Source organism: Haemaphysalis longicornis, unplaced genomic scaffold, assembly GCF_048455015.1.
Source record: "Haemaphysalis longicornis isolate Haplotype H1 unplaced genomic scaffold, Haemaphysalis longicornis Haplotype H1 scaffold_2, whole genome shotgun sequence".
In the NCBI taxonomy this organism is placed as follows: domain Eukaryota; kingdom Metazoa; phylum Arthropoda; class Arachnida; order Ixodida; family Ixodidae; genus Haemaphysalis; species Haemaphysalis longicornis.
This window is the reverse complement of record NW_027526295.1, coordinates 68,036,603-68,057,260: the sequence shown is the minus strand read 5'-3', so window position 1 is coordinate 68,057,260 and position 20,658 is coordinate 68,036,603. Positions and strand designations below refer to the sequence as shown.

Genomic DNA, 20,658 nt, shown 5'->3' with positions numbered 1-20,658 from the left:
GGAACCTTCATCGTGCGCCCCTTCAAAAAGTGCAGCATATCAAATGCGCTTAATGGTACTGAGGATAGCGCACTGTTTGAAGATGACAGTGATAAAGAAAGTGACGAGGCTAGCAGCGATGATGACTCAGAATGAGCACCGCATCTTCATGTTCAATAAACGTGTTTTCTTTTTGTGAACGCTGACCTCGCCTTTTTGTTTGGCCTACATTAGAGGTACCGTATTTACTCGCATAATCGGCGCACTCGCATAATAGGCGCACCCCCAGTTTGGTCGCGAAAAATCTAATTTTTTTTATTTCCGCGCATAATAGGCGCACCCCCAACTTGGCACTGTGATCAGTGCCGACTGCAAGCCGACGCCCCCCCATCTCAGGTGAAAAAGCACGATGAGTAAGGCCGTCAGGGGGAAAGAAAAAAGGAACACACCAACGGGCAAAAAACAGCTCTTTCGTCAACTACCGACACCCCCTTAACTGCCGAAGCACGACGACCAGTGCAACTGGCGCAGAAAAAAAGGCAAATCAATGAGTGAAAAACAGTTCCCGCGAAGCACGACAACCTAACGCGGCCGTTAAAAAAAAAATAATAATAATAATAAGGCATCAACGCGGGAAAAATAGTTCTTCCATAAACTATCGATACCCCCTCCCAAACCACCGTGCGCATGTACGCTTATCGCTACCTTCGCTGCGAGACTCTCCGAGGCCCGGCGACTCGACACAAGCAAAAGTGCCATCGCCGTCAACGCAGAGAAGGAGTTCTCGCCATTTCGCAAGCGGCGTGCGTTTGGTTATCTAGCCACCATAGCGTGTTCCTCAATGGGGAAATACGTGAGCTACACGGCTGAATTTAAATTGAAAGCTGTGCAGTATGCACTGGAGCATGGAAACCGCGCTGTAAGCAGGCATTTCAGTGTTGGAGAGACAACCATTCGCTACTGACGGGGTCAGCAGGAAAAGCTTCAGGCCACCACCAAGTCACGACGGGCCTTCCACGGTGCAAAGTGCAGAAAGTATCCGCAAGTGGAGGAGCAACTTGTGCAACACATACGGGGCCTCAGACAGGACTGTTGCGCCGTGTCCCTCGACATAGTGCAGACGGAGGCATGCAGAATTGCCCGAGCGCAGGGTATCGCAGCGAAGGACTTCAAGGCAAGCTCCGGATGGACAACGCGCTTCATGCGACGCCATGGACTTACCCTGAGAAGGCGCACAACGTTGTGTCAGCGCTTGCCTTTGGCATACGAGGACAAGGTGCTAGATTTTCACCGCTTTGTGATACGACTCCGGCAGGAAAAAAACTTCATTTTTTCCCAGATTGGGAATGCCGATCAGACCTCCATCTGTTTCGACATGCCGAGGAACACAACGGTGGAGGAGAAAGAACATCTTGCTTGTAAGAACAACAGCTTGTAAGAACATCTGGCGCAGAAAAGCTCAGATGTACTGTCATGTTGGCAGTAACTGCGGATGGGCACAAACTGACGCCTTATGTAATATTCAAAAGACGCTTCCAAAGGGAAATTTCCCTCGAGAAATGCACGTCAGGGTCCAGGAGAAAGGCTGGATGTCCGCGGAGTTGATGGTGGACTGGATAAAGACTGTCTGGGGCCTGGCGGCCGGGCGGCCTGTTGTATCCGGCCATGCTCAATTTGGACAGTTTTCGCGGGCACCTTGTAGAAGCAGTGCGAGAGAAGCTGAAAGAGTTCCGCACGGATATTGCCGTGATTCCGGGAGGCCTCACGTCGGTACTGCAGCCTTTGGACGTGTCCTTAAATAAGCCTTTTAAGGACAACGTTCGAAGGCTAAACACCAATTGGATGGTTGCAGGACAGCACCAGCTAACTCCAGGTGGCAAAATTAAGAGGCCGCCTGTGGAAGTGTTGTGCGGGTGGATAGTCGAAGCCTGGCGGGAGATCTTCGATGACGTCGTCAGGAAAAGTTTCAAGAAGACGGGCATCTCAAACGCATTAGATGCGAGTGAGGACGACCTGTTGTGGAGTTCCGACAAAGACGACGAGTCGCCACTCGGCGGTGATGAGTGCGTTCTGACCGACTCCGACTCGGACTCCGAATAGGGGGAGGAAAGGAGCACATGTACTGGCAAAAAACATGTTTGCTTGAGGGGAAGTGGTCAGCCCCCCCATGTCCGGGAGGCTGCGAGCCCGCGCCGATTTCAGTGCTCGTTTTGCCAGGGCTAGTTGTTGCGTGCGAATAAATGTTATGTGTGGGTGCAGTCGACGTCTCTCGCCTGTTCATTAAAAGGTAAGTAGGTAGCTTCTGTTTTACTTTATACTGGATGTATTGGTAAATGATGTGAGGCGACAATGCGAGTCGAAAATTTTTTGGAAATTTTACCCTGCGTAATAGGCGCACCCCAAACTTTCGAGCCAGATTTTTGAAAAAAAAAATTGCGCCTATTATGCGAGTAAATACGGTAAGTTTTTTTTTCGTGGCTTTGGACTTTCGGAGGTCGGCTTAGAATCGGGGCCGGCCTAGATTCGAATAAATATGGCACGTTCCTACAGCAAGCAAAGACAGACTATCCACAGTGAGTCTCGGACTGATAATGAAAGAGCCTCGGCTTTGCACAGCTGATGCTTGTGAAAAACTGAACACTTTCAAGTGCAAGCCATTTCATTTACAAAACATATTGCACCAACAATTATACACGGAACATCGACATCATTATGAAAGCACAAACTACGACCCTCGTAGTGTAATAAAGATAAAAAAATGTACTCATTCTCATCACTGTATACTTGGTTGCAACTTCGGCACATATTTCAGTAATACACTTTTCTACAGCCATGTTAATACAAAATTATACCAAAACACATAGTGTTGGGCTACTTCCCCAATCCAAAAGCTTGGAAGCGGGGGAAGAGTGATTCGATAACCAGTGCACAGAAACATTGCCTCAATAAAAATTGCTTTCACAGCTGTCGATTAGAAACAGCGTCATGAGAACATTCGGCGGCGCTGCTCAACGGCGCAATGAGAGAGTATCAATAAATATGCGGGATTATCAGGTACGTTCTTGCAGTCCCGTACATCACCGCGTCCTCTTTGGCCAACCTTAAACAGGCTGCACTTGTCACAGAGCTTTCGTCCCGCATTTCAACTCGCAACAAAATGACAAACACGAAAATTCTGTGAAGAACAGCAACGATTACCCGTTTGAGCAAACGCACATTACGAGCTAGCCACTGTCATGCAGACCTTTCAAACTGACCCCACTGAACAGTGTGTAGCTTAAATGCTTCGTACGGGAACAATTTGCAATGGAATGAGAAAAACTGGTGGTACTTTTCCTTACCGGCCACTACATACAGTGGTCTCAGTAAACGTGGCAGTGTTCACAAAGTCCTTCACCTTGATGCAAAGACGAAATCGCCTTACGGTGCACACTCGTGTGTGTGTCCCCTAAAAATGTACAAACCTAAAGTGCTAAGCCAAGCTGCTCGCACTGCCTTTGGGCGGTTTTGAAAAAGATGCCATGCGCTCAGATCTGGATGCCAGCTTTGTGTTTGGCCCTCCCTTATCAGATTGTAGAAAATAAAAGTTTTTGTCTTCAATGGTTATTGGTTTAACCAACAAGGTTATGGAATAACACAGGGCAAGTCATTTTTTTTTTTGAAAACGTACTGTTGAAATTAGAGGGTAAGAAATATAAGGCACACAAACGAAGCAGTTAGAACCTATCTGTCTGCTTTTACGTTCCTATTTTTTCAGTGCTGCCGAGTTGCACTGCTGATTTGCCACAAAAAGACGAAAATTTTTAAAGCGTTGAGACCGGACGACAGTGAATAGACGTCCTTTGCATTTAAAAGCACCCAGGCACTCAATACTGGGAAGCAATCTGAGATACTTCTCTAAAAACGTAAAAAAACTTGCATGAGGAGCAAGTTGTTGCATGGTCTGGAATCTTCGTGTTGTGACGACTCCTTATTTACAATTGAGATGGCTACAACGCAGCAACCACACTGGCAATCAGATTACGAGTGACTGCATCATGCAGATTAATCACCCGACTATGTTCCGCACCCTCAGCATACGCTGGCGACACGCAGTGCCGAAAGCTTGGAGAGTTCAGAATTGTTTATATAATTCATCGATATATGATCCCCTCACAACCAAGACCACTAACACAGTGCTCTCCATATTTGGTGAGTAGTGGAAGCAAGTGCATGCATTCTGTCGTGAAGGTTAAAAAAAAAAAAAAAAAAACGACAGCCACATTAGTATAAAATACCCCAACATGCACTCACTGCTGTAAAGCTCTGCGATTCGAAATGTTCAGTTTGCCCCTGAGAGGCACGCCGTTGTGTCGAAGAACCGTGATCAGTTTATTGTCCGCTTTGGAGGGACTCTTGGGTGCGTACCGGTCCCGATCCGCAACACCATCAAGAGTTGCCCTTCGGCGGCGTGTACCATTGACCAAACCGCTTGACTACACGACACCAGTCGTTGAACAGGGACCGGCAATACCATGCCCGGTCGACACGAGGCTTGAAGACCGTGCCTTCCGGCTGCAGGCTCTGCAATTCAGCCAGGTCCTTCCAGAAACCTGCGCATTAATCGGCACGGAATTTCGCGATAACGTAGCGAGGGAGCGATGATCACCAAGTGACTGAAAAATGTGCGCAAAATGCAATCCCCGACTTTCTTACCATTTCCTGATTTACAAAACCATTTACCGTATTTACTTGCATAATGATAACGCTTTTTGTCCGGAAAAACTGACGCGAAATTGGGGCACGAAGTTGTGCGGGGTAAATAACGAGGGAATATTTTGGAGTGGAACTCTAACATGTTGCCTGTCGGAGTTTGCGAGACGGGTATTGTGAGTGGAAAGTGAATTATGAACGACTTACCTTTGTAATAAACATGCATATGAATTACAGTAATCCCTCATTATAACGACATCGCTTTACTCGAAATATCGCTTTATCCGAAATTCATTCTGGTCCCAACCCAAACGCATGCATTTTTAGGCTGCATTACTCGAAGTGCATGAAGAGCTTGACCCGTCTAGAAGCGAAGTGGCGAGCGGAGGCATGGCCGAGCAGCGGCGACCCAGCGGCGAGTCAGGCTGTCAACATGGCGGGTCAACGAAAGCTGGTCTTTCCCCGGCGATTTTCTTGAGCCAATCATGCTCGATTCGCGCCATCCGACTTTAGACAAACGGTCCGAATGCATGATAGGGTCATTGGATTTTGTTCCTAGACATTGGTCAATGGCGTGGACGCGGCGCTGCGCAGTGCCATCGACAATGGGGCGCCGAAAAGCTATTGTTTTGCAAACTTTGCTGCTGTACATTTCCGGAAAAAATTACCCAGAGATTATGCAAAGCCCCTAGTGCAAAACCGGTCAGTTTTTCATGATTGCGCTGTGCACCTAAAATGAGCAATTAATACTTTTTGAGTGCAACAAACACAACCTCAGACTCGAGCCACGGCATTTGCGGCACTTTCCAGCGCGAAACTCACGTAGCGTTCCGTGACGCCCGCATGCCCCCCTGTAAATTGGCCACAGCCACTGACACTTTTACGGGCGGCGACCACATCCTCATGCAATGCTTGATCAAATTTGAGCAAGGGTTGCTGGTGCCCGGCAAGAACTTGAAACAGCCAAAGCTCACTGCCTTTTTTGCACCAGAATAAAGCTTGGCTTCACTGAATACATCATGTTTTGATTATTTTCAGCTGCGGTGCAATTAAAGGAGCCATGAAGAGAAAATACAACTTCGTTTAATTTGAAAGCACTAGGATTCAGTATCTCACTCAGCTCCATTACAGCCGCAAAAGATGTTTTTTAACGAAAAAAAAAAGCAAGAAGTATTTAAAAACTTTCAAATTTTGCGCCACAGTGACGTGTTATGGGCAATAATGACGTCATACGGGCCAACAATAAAACATAATTTTCAGTGCGTTAACTGCACGTTAGCATTCAAGTGATGCGGTCAAATGAAACTAGAGGCCCCATTACAGACGTCCAGATATGTGTCGTCGCGACAGGTCAGTTAGGCGGCCGCCAATCGCACAAACAAGGTTCCGTGACGTCATAGAAAAGTTGCGGGAAATTGGCTAGGGGTCGCGACTGCTTCACTTGTTTTCTTTAATATCTCCGTTATTTGTTTGAAGATTGCGACTATATTGGTATCACTGCTATCGGGACTAAGCAGTCTTTCTAACAAACCCAACTTGTATTTTGTCTTCATGGTTCCTTTAAAGCTCAACTGCTTTAGCTTTTTTCGAGTGCTCACATAGAGAGAGAGAGAAAAGACTTTATTGAATGTTCGCCTGCAGGAGGGACGAGCAAAGGCTCCGCAGAGCCAGCCCGTCTCTCGACGCTGCCTAGGGCGTCCTCGAAGCATTGCCCCGCAGGCGTCCGCCAGTTCGGCGCGCGAGGGGCCTTCGGGGATGTCCCCTCGAGGCCTCCGTCGGCGCCTCCCCGGGCTTCTGCCTGGCGAGAGCCGCCTCGAGCTGCTGGACGGCTTGCAGCTGCTCCGTCAGGTCCGACGATGCAACCGCTCGTGCGATGGGATCCGGCAGCCGCCCCTGTGGCGCGGCCGCTTCCGTTGGGTAGCGAGAACAGTCCCATAGGATGTGGGTCAGAGTTGCTCTGGCACTCGCGCACACACTGCACACGTCACTTTCATAAACGTCTGGGCACACGTGGCGCGCGAGCGCCGGCGTGATTACCGATCTGGTCTGCAGCTGCCGGAAGAGCACTGCCTGCGCCCTCGTCAGTCCCGGGTGGGGTTGCGGCATAGTCCGACGTTTGAGCCGATACCAGCGCAGGACCTCGGCATACTCGACGAGGGGCTCCTGTTGTTCGATGTCCTGGCAGCCGTCATCGCCTTGCGGTTCTCCGTCCCTCAGTGCTCACATATAGCGAAATACCGCTTATAACAAAATTTTTCGCCGTCCCGCTGACTTCATTATAACGAGGATTTACTGTATCTATAACAATTGCACCGTGCCTGTTCATTTCGTAGAGCATGCAAGCTAAGCTCACTCAAGCTAAGCTAAGCCATCCGCAATTGTGTCGAATGAGTTTGGTATCCCCGTCTTATTGATACTCCTGACAATCTTTCCCGCAATTCAGCACCGCCTCACCAATGAGCGGAAACTTGCCGGTCTTGGACCGACAGAAAACCCAGCATGCCTTCCATTGACATCTCCAGTAACAGAGGTGAATCTTGTCGGTTACAAAGTGCCATCCGGCCGGGCGGTTGCCATGCTTCAGAGCATCATCAATGGCCTTCAACTTGAACACAGCCGTATAACGCAGCTGTCGCAAGATGGTGAGTACTGTGTATTCACACATATAACCCACACCAAAAATGCGAAAATTTCAGGGGTAAAGTAGAGCTGCAGCTGTGCGAGGTATTTCTTTCGGTGCAGCTTCACAGCAATGCGCGTTGTGCCGTGAGGTCCCTACAGCAGCAATAGCGACTAAGCCACTCTTAAAGGGACACTGAAGTGAATTAGTCAAGCTCTCGTTTTTGCTTGCACTGCGTAGACTGGCTCAAATTAGCACACTTTTCATCGTTTATCCGGTTGACAAATCAGTAAATATTTTACAAAGCGCGAAAGAAGAAAAACTACCATGCGCGGTTTCCAGTGGCCGCACCAACTAAGGCTGTGACGTTGGGAGGAGGGCGCACCATGATTGGACGATGCCCAAGGTTAGCAATCAAACAAGTTTCGGTTTCGGTTCTGTAAAACACAACCAATGGCGTTGTTGGATGGGCATTCTCAGTATCTCAGTAATCATCGTACCGCGCTTCTGCCATGCTGTCGGCTGTAAAATGCATAAGATAAGCCTGCCAGGACGGCTTGGAATCGTAGCATTCACTAACCGAGGCCTACGCAGTGCACAAACGCCCTCCGCATCCCCCCAGACACTCAAATGCCATGCGCTTTTCCCTTATATTTGGAGCTTGCCCCACTCATGCCTGTATCGTAAAAAGCGTGTTCACACCAGGCCAAGGGTCTGTTGATTCTGGCCTGTGCCCACTGCCCGCAAGCAGTCGGTGCTTATGGCAACAGTACGCCAACGAGAACTCGCTAGCGCGCCAGTGCCAGCCTGTGCGCGTTCTGTGAACTAGTTTGTGCAGCAATGAACGTTGCGGCCCAAAAAAAGGTGCACTCTGTATAGAAAACATTGGTGGAAAACGAAAAAGTTAACTTATAAAAAAAAAGCACGTACCCACGGGGATTCGAACTCGTGACTTGCAAAACACTTGCGCTGACATACCTAGCGCTCCAAACCACTCGACCACGGGTGAGCGCTGCCGACCTTGAAAATATAAGGTATATAATGTATAACCAGTTTACACTTTTATTCAGGTTTAGCACTCCAAGCAGCTTAGGTGACCATTTGTTGTTTTGCACTCATGCAGTAAGCATCCCCCAAGTTTTCACAATATCTCACGTCTAGCAATTGCATTTCTTAGACAGAAAAGCGTTTGCAGATGCATAGTCGTGCTGCTGGCTGCTGTGCTTGTTCGCCCTGCGCAAAAAAGTGCTTCCCGCACCCTAGTTTTACGCTGTACGGTAAAATTATCAGTTGATTTTATTTCCTTAGTTCCTATATTGACTTTGCTGACTCTTCTCCCGCCTTCAAGAGGCCTTATATTTTCCTACTGGCGTACCAGTCAGCGAAGCGTCGCATGTGCATTTGTGCAGCGCTTGTGTGAAGCGACCTTGACTTGGAGCTAGATACAGTGTACAAACTAACCAAGTAAAGAAAGGCACATTCTTCCATTCACAAACGTGTCCTGGCTTCGTTTCAACTTAGCGAACAAATTGCGACGACCCGTCGGCGGCCGGCGGACGAAACGCTGGGCCGACTGACTCTGCCTGAAGGCCGGGGAGCCGTGCAGTAGCGCAGCAAATTGCGAGCTCGGCTCCTCCCGACGTCACACGAAAACGCCACAGAAAATGGGCGAGCGTAAAGAGAGGAGGACAGAATTTTCGCATTTATTTTACGACTAAATAAAATCGCGTAAACGCGCCCAGAGTGGTCGAAACGTGGCCTGGGGACTCCGGACTACAATTTGCGCTAGTAATCCCGCAATGTTTACATATCACTTCAGTGTCCCTTTAACCCACTGATAGTGCTCATTTTTCACACACAGCTCAACAATACAACAATCTGAGAAGAAATATTGGGCAAGTCAGCTAGAGTTTTCCACAAAGAAAAAAGTGGTGTTCAAGGGTGTGAGTGCAAGTAATCAAAAACGCCATGAAAACACCGCTCCATACTATGATGATGACACGTACGAGTTGAATTTTGTTTGAAATGAGGCGGTGGCGTAGGCAGCAACACTTTTTTATTTTTAGAGGCTTCATTTAATGTAAGCTCTATCTAACTGTTACATTTTTGCTGTATAATAATACATGGATACAAAAATGGTAGGTGGTGACGCCTCTTGATGTTTCAATGAATAGACCATTCAAAACACACGTCAAACATTAATGCTGAATGGATGGCTGAAGGTCTCCGTGACAATGCCGACAGGCTGCGTTCGTAGGCCTGATGTTGCACTTTTTTTGAGTGGATCGTCAAGGCATGGAAGGATTGCAGTTGAGATGGTTCGCACGAGCTTTAAGAAATCATCATCATCATCATCACCACCACCACCACCACCACCACCACCAGCGTATCTCCGCCCACTGCAGGGCAAAGGCCTCTCCCATTATTCTCCAATTACCCCGGTCTTATGGTAACTACGACCAATTTATCCCTGCAAACTTCCTGATCTCATCTGCCCATCTAACTTTCTGCCACCCCCTGCAACGCTTGCCTTCTCTAGGGATCCACTCTGTTACCCTTAATGACCACCGGCTATCTTGTCTTCGCATTCAATGCCCAGCCCACATCCATTTCTTCTTCTTAATTTCTGCTAATATGCCCTTAACACGCGTTTGTTCACCCCTGACCCACTCCGCTCTCTTCCTGTCCTTTAATGTTACACCTATCATCTTCCGCTCCATTGCCCTCTGAGTCGTTCTCAATTTAAGTTGAACCCTCTTGGTGAGCCTCCAAGTTTCTCCCCCGTAGGTGAGTACCGGTATTGTGTATGACCGTGACGACTGTGGCCCAAGTGATAGCTCTAGCGATAACCGTAAAAAATGCTTAGGCGCGCAGAAAATGAATTTAATATGCAAAATATAGGGAAGTTTTCTTGCGTCAACAAATGTGTCAAGTTGCGTAAGTAGCTTTGGTCCAGCCTTTTTTGTATCAAATGTGCACGCAATACAAGGGGATTTTTAAAATTTTTTTATTTGTGGACTGAAAGTGGGGGTGCGGGTTACTGCAGGGCGAGTTACGTATACACGCGAAAACATGGTAAGTTTTCGTTGTAGTTGCTGTTGTCGCTGCTGGTTGCTGCTTGCTTTGGCTACATTCTTCAGCACACCAGCAAGCCTGCGCACTCGCACCCCAGGCAGCAGAGGAAGACATGGAGTACTGCCCGTTCATCACTTTCAGGGAAATCACGCAGCACTGTCGGCTAGAAACTCCCTCCACCTCATCCTAGCCTCTCTAAGGAGCAGCAGACTGTCTTTCGCCTCATTCAATCCGGATGCTTCCCCCACCCACCCAACAAGGCTACACCTCATGTTCCCGAAGCAATACTCTGCCGAATGCAAATTTTGTAAGAAGCCAGGATCACTCCGCCACATAATTGGGGAGTGCGACTTTAGCTCAGAAAATCCACCCCCCCTCATCCATCCTCCCACCTCCTCTTATAGAGAGCAATGGGAGATTTTGATGTCCAGCACCTCACTGACGACCCAGCTTGCGCTGGTCGACCGGGCACGGGCAGCCATGACGTCATACGGGCTCCAGTGAACATGGAACCACTACCAATGGGTCACAAGACCCGCTTTAGACGCTCAATAAATGTATTCTTTCTCCCTCTCTCCCTCTCCAACTCAGTGTGCAGTGCAGTTCACTAAGCATTTCATAGACGGTACACTGACCTCACACACCATCACCACCATCAGTTGGAACAAGCAGATGACTCACGCAGTACAGTATTCAGAGCAGCAAGATTAGGGTGCATCATTATACGGGGGCGAATCCACTTTTCGATTACAAAAGTTGGCAGTGTGACCGATACACGAGTACATACGGTGTGCGCGAACCGTACAAGTTTATCGCTCATGCAAGAGAGGAATCCGGAGCCAGTGGAAAGGGGCCATAAAGACAACAAACAAGCCTGCTTCGTTAAAAAGATTACTTTGTCCCGATAACAATTTCACCAATTTTATCGCAAACTCAACAAATAATCGAAATACCGTATTTTTGCACGTATAACACGCCCCTGCATATATTCTGCGCCCCCACTTTCAGCCCGCTGGAGAAGAAACAAAAATCCTTGTGCATTGCCCACACATTTGATACAGGAAGGGCTGCACCAAAGCTACTGCTCAAGCACACACCACACACTATGTAGACAGAAAAAGTGCATATTTAGCAAGTGGAACACACTGACCGCAAGGCGAAAGTCACAATTCACTCAGTGTCACTGCTCTCGCCAGAGCTATCACTCGAGCCGCAGCCCATACTGTTGTACACAATGTCCTTCGGTTCCATCCATGTTGTTTGTGAAGCTTCACGGCACAACGTGCATTGCCGTGAAGCTGCACTAAAGAAAAAACCCCGCGTATTATCCGCACCCACCCTTTGCAACTGAAACTTTCGCATTTTTGGTGCAGCTTATACGTGCGAAAATACGGTACTAAAGAAAAGATATGACGCAGTGCCAGCCCCTCAGCCACTTTTCAGCACTTTTTCTATGACACTGCAGAACCTTGTTTCTGCGATTGGTGGCCGCTGGCCTACAGCACCTCCAAGAATCTTCACCGGGAGATTGCACTGCGGCCTCCAGCTTCATTTGACCGCATCACTTGAATGCTAACATGCAGTGAACACACAGATGACAACGTTTTATTGATTGATTGTAGGGTTTAACGCGCCGACGCAACGCAGGCGATAAGGCGCGCCGTAGTGGAGGGCTGCGGATTAATTTCGACCACCTGGGGATCTTTATCGTGCGCCGAAATCTCGTACACACGGACGTTTTTGCTTTTCGCCTCCATCAGAAAAGCGGCCGCCGCGGCCGGGAATCGAACCCGCGACCTTGTGCTCAGCAGCGCAACGCCTTAGCCACTGAGCCACCGCGGCGGGTCGATGACAACGTTTTAGGGCTGGCACATCTCCGTCACTCGTGCCAATATTATATCACTGTGGCACGAAATTTGAAAGTTTTTCAATATTTCTTCCATCCTTCCCGTTAGAAAACATCTTTCGTGGATGGCATGGTGCTGGGCGAGTTACCAAAATCTAGTTTTTTTCAAATTGGACAAAGTTGTATTTTGTCTTCATGTCTCCTCTAAACGCGACATGCTCGAGGTCATCCGCGCTGCCATGGGAATTATGGGAAGAGTACACATTTGCTCAAATGAGCAAATATTCGCTGTTGTAGAATATTCCACCGAATTGCTCTCTTCGTTACTCGCTTCGATCCAAATGCAGGTATTCGATGTTTTCGAATTATTCGGCACTCCCGAATAGGCAGCCAAAAGCCAAGCTTTCCAGTCAAGTAGTCTTCGGAGCTGTCATGCAAGGCTTGTCGCAAAATCCCGCCCACCATTTATATCATCAGTGCAAAGTTGTTGCCTTGCCTAGAGGTTCAACAAGCTCTCGGCGCCACCGTCACACTTTTCGTTCAAAGGCGGCATTGAAACGACACGGCTGCCGACATGGCGGCACCAAGCCAGTGCACTTTGTGGGGGCCTGTGTTCCCCTACGCCTCGCCTGCACATGTTTCCGCAAGCTGGGAGCCGCCATTTTGGGTAGCCGGCGCGTCACGTAGGTCGTGTCCTCTTCATGACCCCGCGCGACGCGCCGAACCGGCTCGCCGCGAACGTGTGCGCGAGGGCGCCAGGGAAGGAGGACCGGTTTGCCACCTTCCTTCGCGCCACCCTCTCCCCGACCTGGGGGAAGACCTCCTCTCCCCTCCGAGCTGACCTGCGGGACAAACGAGCGCTCCGCCGGGAGTCGACTGGGCGATTTGGTCGGAGTCGGTTGGCTCGGCTGTGCCTACGCCGAATGCCCCGATGACGGTGAACCCAGTTGGCTCCACGGACTCTGCCGAGAGATTCTGCCCTGATCGGTCGCCACGGGATGCCTCCCCTGCTCCCGCGGCCATGATGACGGATATCGAGGTCTGAGCCCAGCGGCTTGAGCGAGCGACAGGAGCCACTGTCTCCCCGCGAGCGATAGTCGTGTTGTCTGGTGTATGTCCTGTATCTGCCAGGCAATAAAGCCTCATTTTGGATTGCCGGAGCCTGTCTACCGCATGTGAGTACCCGAACCCATGCGTGAGTCTTTGGATTCCGCAGGGCTAGTGTACGGTGCGTAGCGTTCTCTAGCAAAGCTAGCCGGGGTCCTCTGCTATCCCGTACGTTAGCCCACAATTTGTGGTGGCGATTTGATACGGAATTAGCGGAATAGTGTACAAAACGGCAGCCTGTAATTTGCACTTTGGTTGGCTATGGCCGCGAATGCCGGTGGCTACAATACTCCATTTTTAGCGGAGCTCCTAGCTAGCCTAAAAAGCTTTGGAACCAACTGCGCACCACCTTTCTATTTTGGCAACTACTAATTGCACTTGAATATAAACTCCTAATCTAAGTAAACCCATAACTTTTGTATTAACATTTTTTCCAGTAGTATCTGCTTTGAATTTAGTAAATTACAATCTAGTAAATACGGCAGCTCACTGCGTGAGTTCTGATAGACAAGTTACATACTACTTGGGCACCACTGTGACCCACAGTCTTTTCATGAAAACCCTCTGGAGTGGGGAACCATGGTAGCCGGGTTCACCCGGTGCTGGCCATGGTGGCAGGAAAATGCCTTTCAATTCCTGCCATGCTGGTGGGGAGTGAGAGGTCGTTCTTGACAGCAGGAGATGTTGTCAGCAGCCGGCGGGAGCTGCTCCTTCCGGAGCAAGTGGAGCAACTACCGTATTTACTCGCGTAATGAACGCACCTTTTTTCCCATAAAACTGAAGCACAGTTGCGGCTGCATTTATTATGCGGGGTAATTTTCCGTAAACTTTTCAGGAGCGACGAAAGAAGGCCACCACGAAACAAAATATCGCATTACATAACCTACCTTTCGCAGTAAATATACGCGCACACAATTGGCAAACACGCAGCCTTTTTATTGAACTACACTCATCTTCGTTTGTCAAGGCTTCACTTCGTCAATTCTGAAATGTCTACCGCCAGCACGGTTCCCATGCTCAACTGCGTACTCCACAACCTTTAACTTAAAACTGGCCGTGTAACTGACATTGTGGCCCATCACCGACTGAAGAGTGAAAGACGAGCAGAAAAGCAAGCAAGTAACAACGCTATCACGAAAAAAGTAGGCCCAGATGCTCAGTGGACTGAGCCAACTGAGCGTCGTGATTGGCTGTCCCACGACACCCCGCCAGAGTGTTTGTTTGTTTCTACTTCTAGAGATAGCTCCAGGTTGCATGCGCGATCATCATCAGCGGGAGCGAGTAAAGTGGGAAAGCTACAGTACGGCCATTCGTGGGACTGCAGCGTTGAAAAGTTGGGGTGCGTTTATTACGCGGGGAAAAAAAGAAACCTAATTTTGACGACTAAAGTTGGAGGTGCATTCATTACGCGAGTAAATACGGTGGTATTTCTTCACAAAAACTTATGAATGCAGTAAAGGAAATCTGCACATGTAATTTCTGAATAAATACTCAAGTGGTAATAGTTCCACTAAATGCTGTGACTACGTGAGTTCGAATTCTCAGTCGGTCACTCTTTGCTCATTTTTCTTTGCAATTTGTGATGTGTACTATCCGAACTACATATTCGAGTAGAAATTATTCGACCACATCACTATTCGCTTTGAACCGCAAATTCGCTATTCGTCCATCCCTACGCATTTGCATTAGCTTCGTTATCGGCTTGGCCTGAAGCATTTTAGCTTTGTACTTCCTTTTTTTTTAACAGAAGGACTACGTGAGTGTCTTCCAGGGTACACCCACCGACTGCGAGGCCGGCGAGGTAAGCGGCGCCCAGCGCGCTGCTGTCCCGCTGTGCCGAGCGGATGATGGGCTCCTGCAGCATGTCGGCCAAGAACTGCATGAGGAACGGGTTCTGGGTCACGCCACCTGTGAACCTGCGCGGGGGGAGAGTGCCGCTTGCTTGACTTCCCTTGCAACCAGCTTGGTCCCAACACGACAACCACCAAGATGGATGACAAGCCAAAGAGGATTCAGGGTGCGTTCCAATTTACCGTTTAGACAGCTTCGTTGCCGTTTTCGTGGACAGTACGCCATGTTAAGCCGCGTTCCAATTCGAACGAAGTAGTCAACGAAGACTGCTTCGAGGAGACAGCATCGAAGTCAGCAACGATGCAGGCTACCTTCCTGTCTAAAGTAATAAGTAGGGGTGTGCGAATATCAAATTTTTCGAATTCGAATCAAATACGAATATCTAGCTTCGAATATCGAATCGAATATCGAATAATTAAGGGCGAATGTGGCTTTTGAAATCAACCTCTTGATTTTTTTGTGAATTTCGATGAAAATTTGCACAGCAACCGGAAATGCTTTTTTGGTAACAACATAAAAATTTCAAAGTAATATTTTGAAAACTTCTTTATTTATAAAATTTTCTTTCTGTCCACTTTGTACCAAGCTTGAGTGGCCTATAAAACATGATAGAAAGCTTGTTCAAAACACTTTGCACTTCCAAATGAATGGACGAGGTCTTGAGTCTTAGATTTTTTATTAGAACACAACATTTTTTAGTTTTTCGTTTTTTAGAGGTTAATGTACAACAGGCATATAGACAATGAATGACCATTTGAATAAAAAATTCACCAAAAGTAAACCTGAAAAACCAAGAGTGTCACAACCTGAACTGTTGATCAAGAAATGAAACTCAAAAAACGGAATCAAAAATACACCTACAGGTCACAAAGAAATCACTAAAACAAGAGACATAGGTAGCAAAAAAAAAAAAACTTTTGAGAAAATGGATTCCGAAGTTGAAAAATAGATTTCATTCATCAAAAGTCGCCAGGGTTGTAGCCTTCTATAATTTTTTAACACGGGGCTTTTGGAATGCCTTGCCTTAAAATTGGAGTGCCTTTTGCACCCTTTTTTTTTCCTAAAACATCAATTGCAGCTTCTCTGTGAAGCGTACACAGCCCAGTTTGCGGACCAAGGGGGGGAGACGGCTTTAAATGCAGAGTAGGTTAGCTGGTTGCTTGTACTGCACTGCAAAACTTCCCTCTGCAGTGACCATCGCAACAAATTAAGCACTCTTTTCTTTTCCTTCAATTTGAAAACTGAGCTTTGACTTCTTTTATGCTTCATATCATTGCCTGGAGCAGCAGCTTACGTGCAGGCGTTCAGTGCCAAAAGTTTACATACCACAACGGTACAAATGAGCTACATTGAAGCTTGGTATATTTTTCATAACTCCAACTTCAATATTCGGACATTTTTTGGTACTCTTAAAATTGAGGGCATCCAATATTCCTCGCAGCACAGCCACTATGCACAAAACTATAGATGTGTGCATTGGTATTATTATCTTCCCTAAAAAATAAATAAAATCAATTTTTTAAATTCAAATACTGTAAGCTACATTTTTAACGCTGTCAACATGTTCTTATTTCTAACTCAGACCTGTTTTCATGATTACTCGAAGTGCGCGGGAAACGTTGCGCGGGAAACGTTGCGCAAGAAAGCGATATGGCTCACCCTCATCGCGGCGCTCGTACACCGGAACATGTCATCCTTTGTTTACCCCTGACATGGCCCGTCAGGTCGCTCTTACGATTAAATCTAAAATCACAGGCAATTATTACAACTACTGGAGTTCAATCGTACCAGGTTGCGTAGTCAGGCGATGCTCCAACGCGCAGCGGCTACGCCGTGCGCGCCGAAGCTTTTGGCGCGTCGCCCGTTTCTTTCCCAAGGCTAGCGAGACTACTGCCAAGCTTAGCAATAACTAAGCGTGTAAGCATCGCAAATAAGGCGAAAAGTTCACTGCGCGAACCGCTATCACAAGCGCGCTCACCGCGTTTCCCCCTCCAGGGTAAAGCCTCGTGCCCCACGAAAAGCGTTGGCTGACCGATCCGCCTTTACAGCCACGCAACTTCCCGTAATATGGCTTGTGATCTCAGGCATTCCCATCGCGATAATGTCTCTGTTGAATACCACCGCAGATAACATGATTGAACAGAAACTTGGCCGAGCGAAGCGGTTCAAATGAACTCAGAAACGCGCATTACGCAATTCAGGTGGCCGCCATCTTGAAATGCCGCAGCGACGCCCAATCAGGAGGGCCGTTTCCACGCGCGCAGTCAGAAAGGCCAACCGCGCTTCAGCATCTAGATCTCACTTCGTTTGTGCGCCTTTATTTTTCTGCCATTCGTGCGTTTGTGAATGAACGAAGATAAAAGAGACGGTAAGGACCGGAAAGAGGATCGCTCGGCCGATCCAATGGTACCAAAATGGCCGCGCTCGGTGGCACCGTTGCGGAGATACAGCGCTCCGAGAATTGCCGTTTTTTTGCACATTTGCCCAGATATTCTGCCACCGCCCATTTGCGCTGACATTGCGCCACAAATTTGCGACGGTTTTCGTAAGTTGAAAGACGCGTCCCCCTTTAAACTATTCAACCAAAATATTCGATAATAGCCGATTATTCGAACCCGTTCGAATATTCGAAACAATTCGAATACATAGTTTTCGAAGCGAGTTCGAATATATCATATTTATTATTCGAGTAATATTCGAAATTTCCGAATATTCGCACACCCCTACTAATAAGTGACGCCAGCGCCACCTTTTTGCATATTAATGTTGAAATAAAAGCACTTCTTCCTTTATTTAAATATTTAGTATAATTTACTAGTGATGAAGATGACTTTGTTTAATTTTTTAATTACGTAACGTTTGTTATAACACCGCTAATATTAGTTACGAAACTTGCGGCTGGTGCAACTCAACATGTCTGCTACGACGCTGTCGTCTGCGCTGGTGTTGCGCTTGCGACCGTTGCGCCGTCCCAATCTTGTTCCTTTAGACGTCTAGTTAGAATGCTTCGTAGGCTGTTTACCAAGCTGTCTGCGAATTGGAACGAAGCCTCAGTCATACTGTTTTATACTAATATACACTAGAGGGACATCTAGCGCTAGTGCATAAGCGTGGCCTCGCTACGCTTCAGGGAGCCTGCCGTCGTGCACTGGGTAATAGACAATCCACTTGTCCTTGGCACGGCTCATGAACAGGCTCAAAGGTTGCCTATGGCCGCAAAAAAAAAAAAACAGCAATATTATTGTACAAGATTGTTCAAAGTTGCTCTATTGGTGTAAAAGTGGAGCTCCAAAAGATTTGTCAAGTACTACTTAGAAGCTTCATGCAAAACAGACAAGAAAAAAAAATGTTACCCTGTTTTGATTTTGGATTCAGGAGCGCAAAGAAGCCATGTGGCTAGCCAAGCCAAGTAGGAGAGGAATGCTGCTAGCTGCTATGGCGGCAGCCATGACGGCATGCGATTGCAGCAACAGATTTCCCTATAGTACAAAACTCTGTGGTCTGTCCAAGCAGTACTGTTCACATGTCATTAGGATGGCAGGCAACCATGGTGTCCCTCGTGTTCTAAGGATAATGGCCAATTATGGCTGCTGACCACATGCTTGGTTCCAGGGGTCGCAGCAAGGGCACACTGCACAAACTTGAATGCGACAATGGACTGCAGGTTGGTCACTCAAGCCCCAGTGCTAAACTCCAACCAGGGCCATGCATGATAATGAGTGAACGACTATGGGACGGTGGAAGGGGGCGATACTGAGCAATATAAATAAGGTGTCACGAATGACCATGACAGAAGCAGAGACCTAATGAGCATGACACCCTGGCCGCAATCACACACACAAAAAAAGGCACTCCGTTGAACCATACCAGTAGTCGCAAAACGGTGATTCAATGAACGATATTGCCGCGAACCATGCATTGGGTTTGTTTATTTGTGTTTTGCTTTTGCCGCCCGGCTGTGCCGGCCTGTATTATCGCTGTTGTCTCTGTGCCAAGGGAGGCGCGTGTTCCGTTCTTTCTTTCTGTGCCGCATGTGTTATCTCTTCTGATAGGGAGAGAGTTCCGAACGAATGTGAACAGCCTAGAATAATCTTCATTGATCTACAGTGTTCTGGATACAATTAGACTATTCCAGACACCGTCGCGCCGAGTGATAAATTCCCGCTCAGCAGATGCCGTGGCATTCTAATCGCCGACATCAGTCTACGCACGTCACTTTGTTGACTGCTGTTTTGCCGCCTGTGTATTCTTTGAGTTGTTAGGGGAGCACAAGTTCGCTCCAATAAACTTGTTTTTTTCTTCAAGACAGCTGCACCGTCTTTGGCTACGTCACAATATGAAACATGCGCCCGAGATATGCCACACATGCCAAGTCTGTCGTGAATACGCTACCTTGTGTGTGGGTTTCAAAAATATGCCTTTTGAAAAATGTTGCACAACACATTTTCACTAAAAGAACAAACAGAGAAGTGAAGGAAAAAACCTCCGGCTCGGCATTTCTTTGCCCACGAGCCCCCGATGTGAGGGCAACAAGCGTTCAGGCAAGAATAAGTTCTCCAAAGATGATAGGCTTCTTTTTTTTTATGAGCACAAAACTTTTCTTAGTATTACAAACTACAAGCGCCGAAACTTTTACGAACAGTTTTTAAAGTCCGCGTCCTGCTGTAGTTGGCGGCAAATGGCAAACCTGCTCCACAAACCTCCTCGACTCAGTGTCTGATTTTTATTTAAACACGCCGTTTTATTTCGTACAAAACCAGTTTTTGATCACTAACTTTCTTGTTCGCCATGTAATTTGTAAACGGATAACCAGGCAATAAGAGTTTTTTTTTTTTGTCAAAAAACACAATTTGCGCAGCCATAGGCCCATTTCAATCCTACGCAATCCGGTTCCAGAACTACCCATCATTCCCTTTCAAGTGTAAGAGCCACCGCCGTGTTCACATTGACACTAGCGCCAGTTTACCTCCTAGTTATTATTGCATGAAACTATGCCCTGCATGGTGTCTGCCAACCTGGAAAACTGGGGAAACCGGGAATTCTCGGGGATTTTGAATAGTCTGGAAAAACTCAGGGAAGTTGTGCCTCTAACAGGGAAAATTAGCTGTACTTTATAGAGGAATCGAAATTCACGGTAATGCTGGCTCAAGTAACAGCAAGTCAAAAGCGGCGGACAGCCCTCCGGAGCTGATGGCGCTGTCTGAAGTCACTGGTTCCAGTGAGAACTCGTTTCATACAGCTTGCACGTCACCCCCCCCCCCAAACTCCTGTACGCTCTCTTGTGTTCTGGCGGGTTTCCCAGACTCCTGAAAGGCGGAAGAAAATGTTGCACACTGCAATAGCTCGTTGTGGAAGCTTAAAAATTAAGGGAGTCTGCAGGGTTAGCGGCAGTAGTAGCTTTCAATTCCATGCTGGAGCACCTGGCACCATCTACTGTGGTTTATAGTTAGTTGACGCACGTTGCAAATCTTTGACTTGTGAATCTGGC

At 47.7% G+C, this 20,658-nt stretch overlaps 1 protein-coding gene across 2 annotated transcripts in view; it reads right to left on the bottom strand.

Annotated features, from left to right (window-relative positions):
• Window positions 1-2,443: 2,443 nt before the first annotated feature.
• The window catches only part of LOC144168967 (glycerol kinase 5), an 89,226-nt gene continuing 71,011 nt past the window's right edge, over window positions 2,444-20,658 (bottom strand). For both annotated transcript variants that reach the window (XM_077697970.1, XM_077697971.1), the window contains exons 16-17: window positions 15,102-15,235; window positions 2,444-4,571 (exon numbers count right to left, since the gene is read on the bottom strand). In XM_077697970.1, coding sequence (XP_077554096.1) covers window positions 4,408-4,571; window positions 15,102-15,235 — 298 coding nt within the window. In that variant the 3' untranslated portion in view covers window positions 2,444-4,407. The remainder of the gene's footprint in view (window positions 4,572-15,101; window positions 15,236-20,658) is intronic.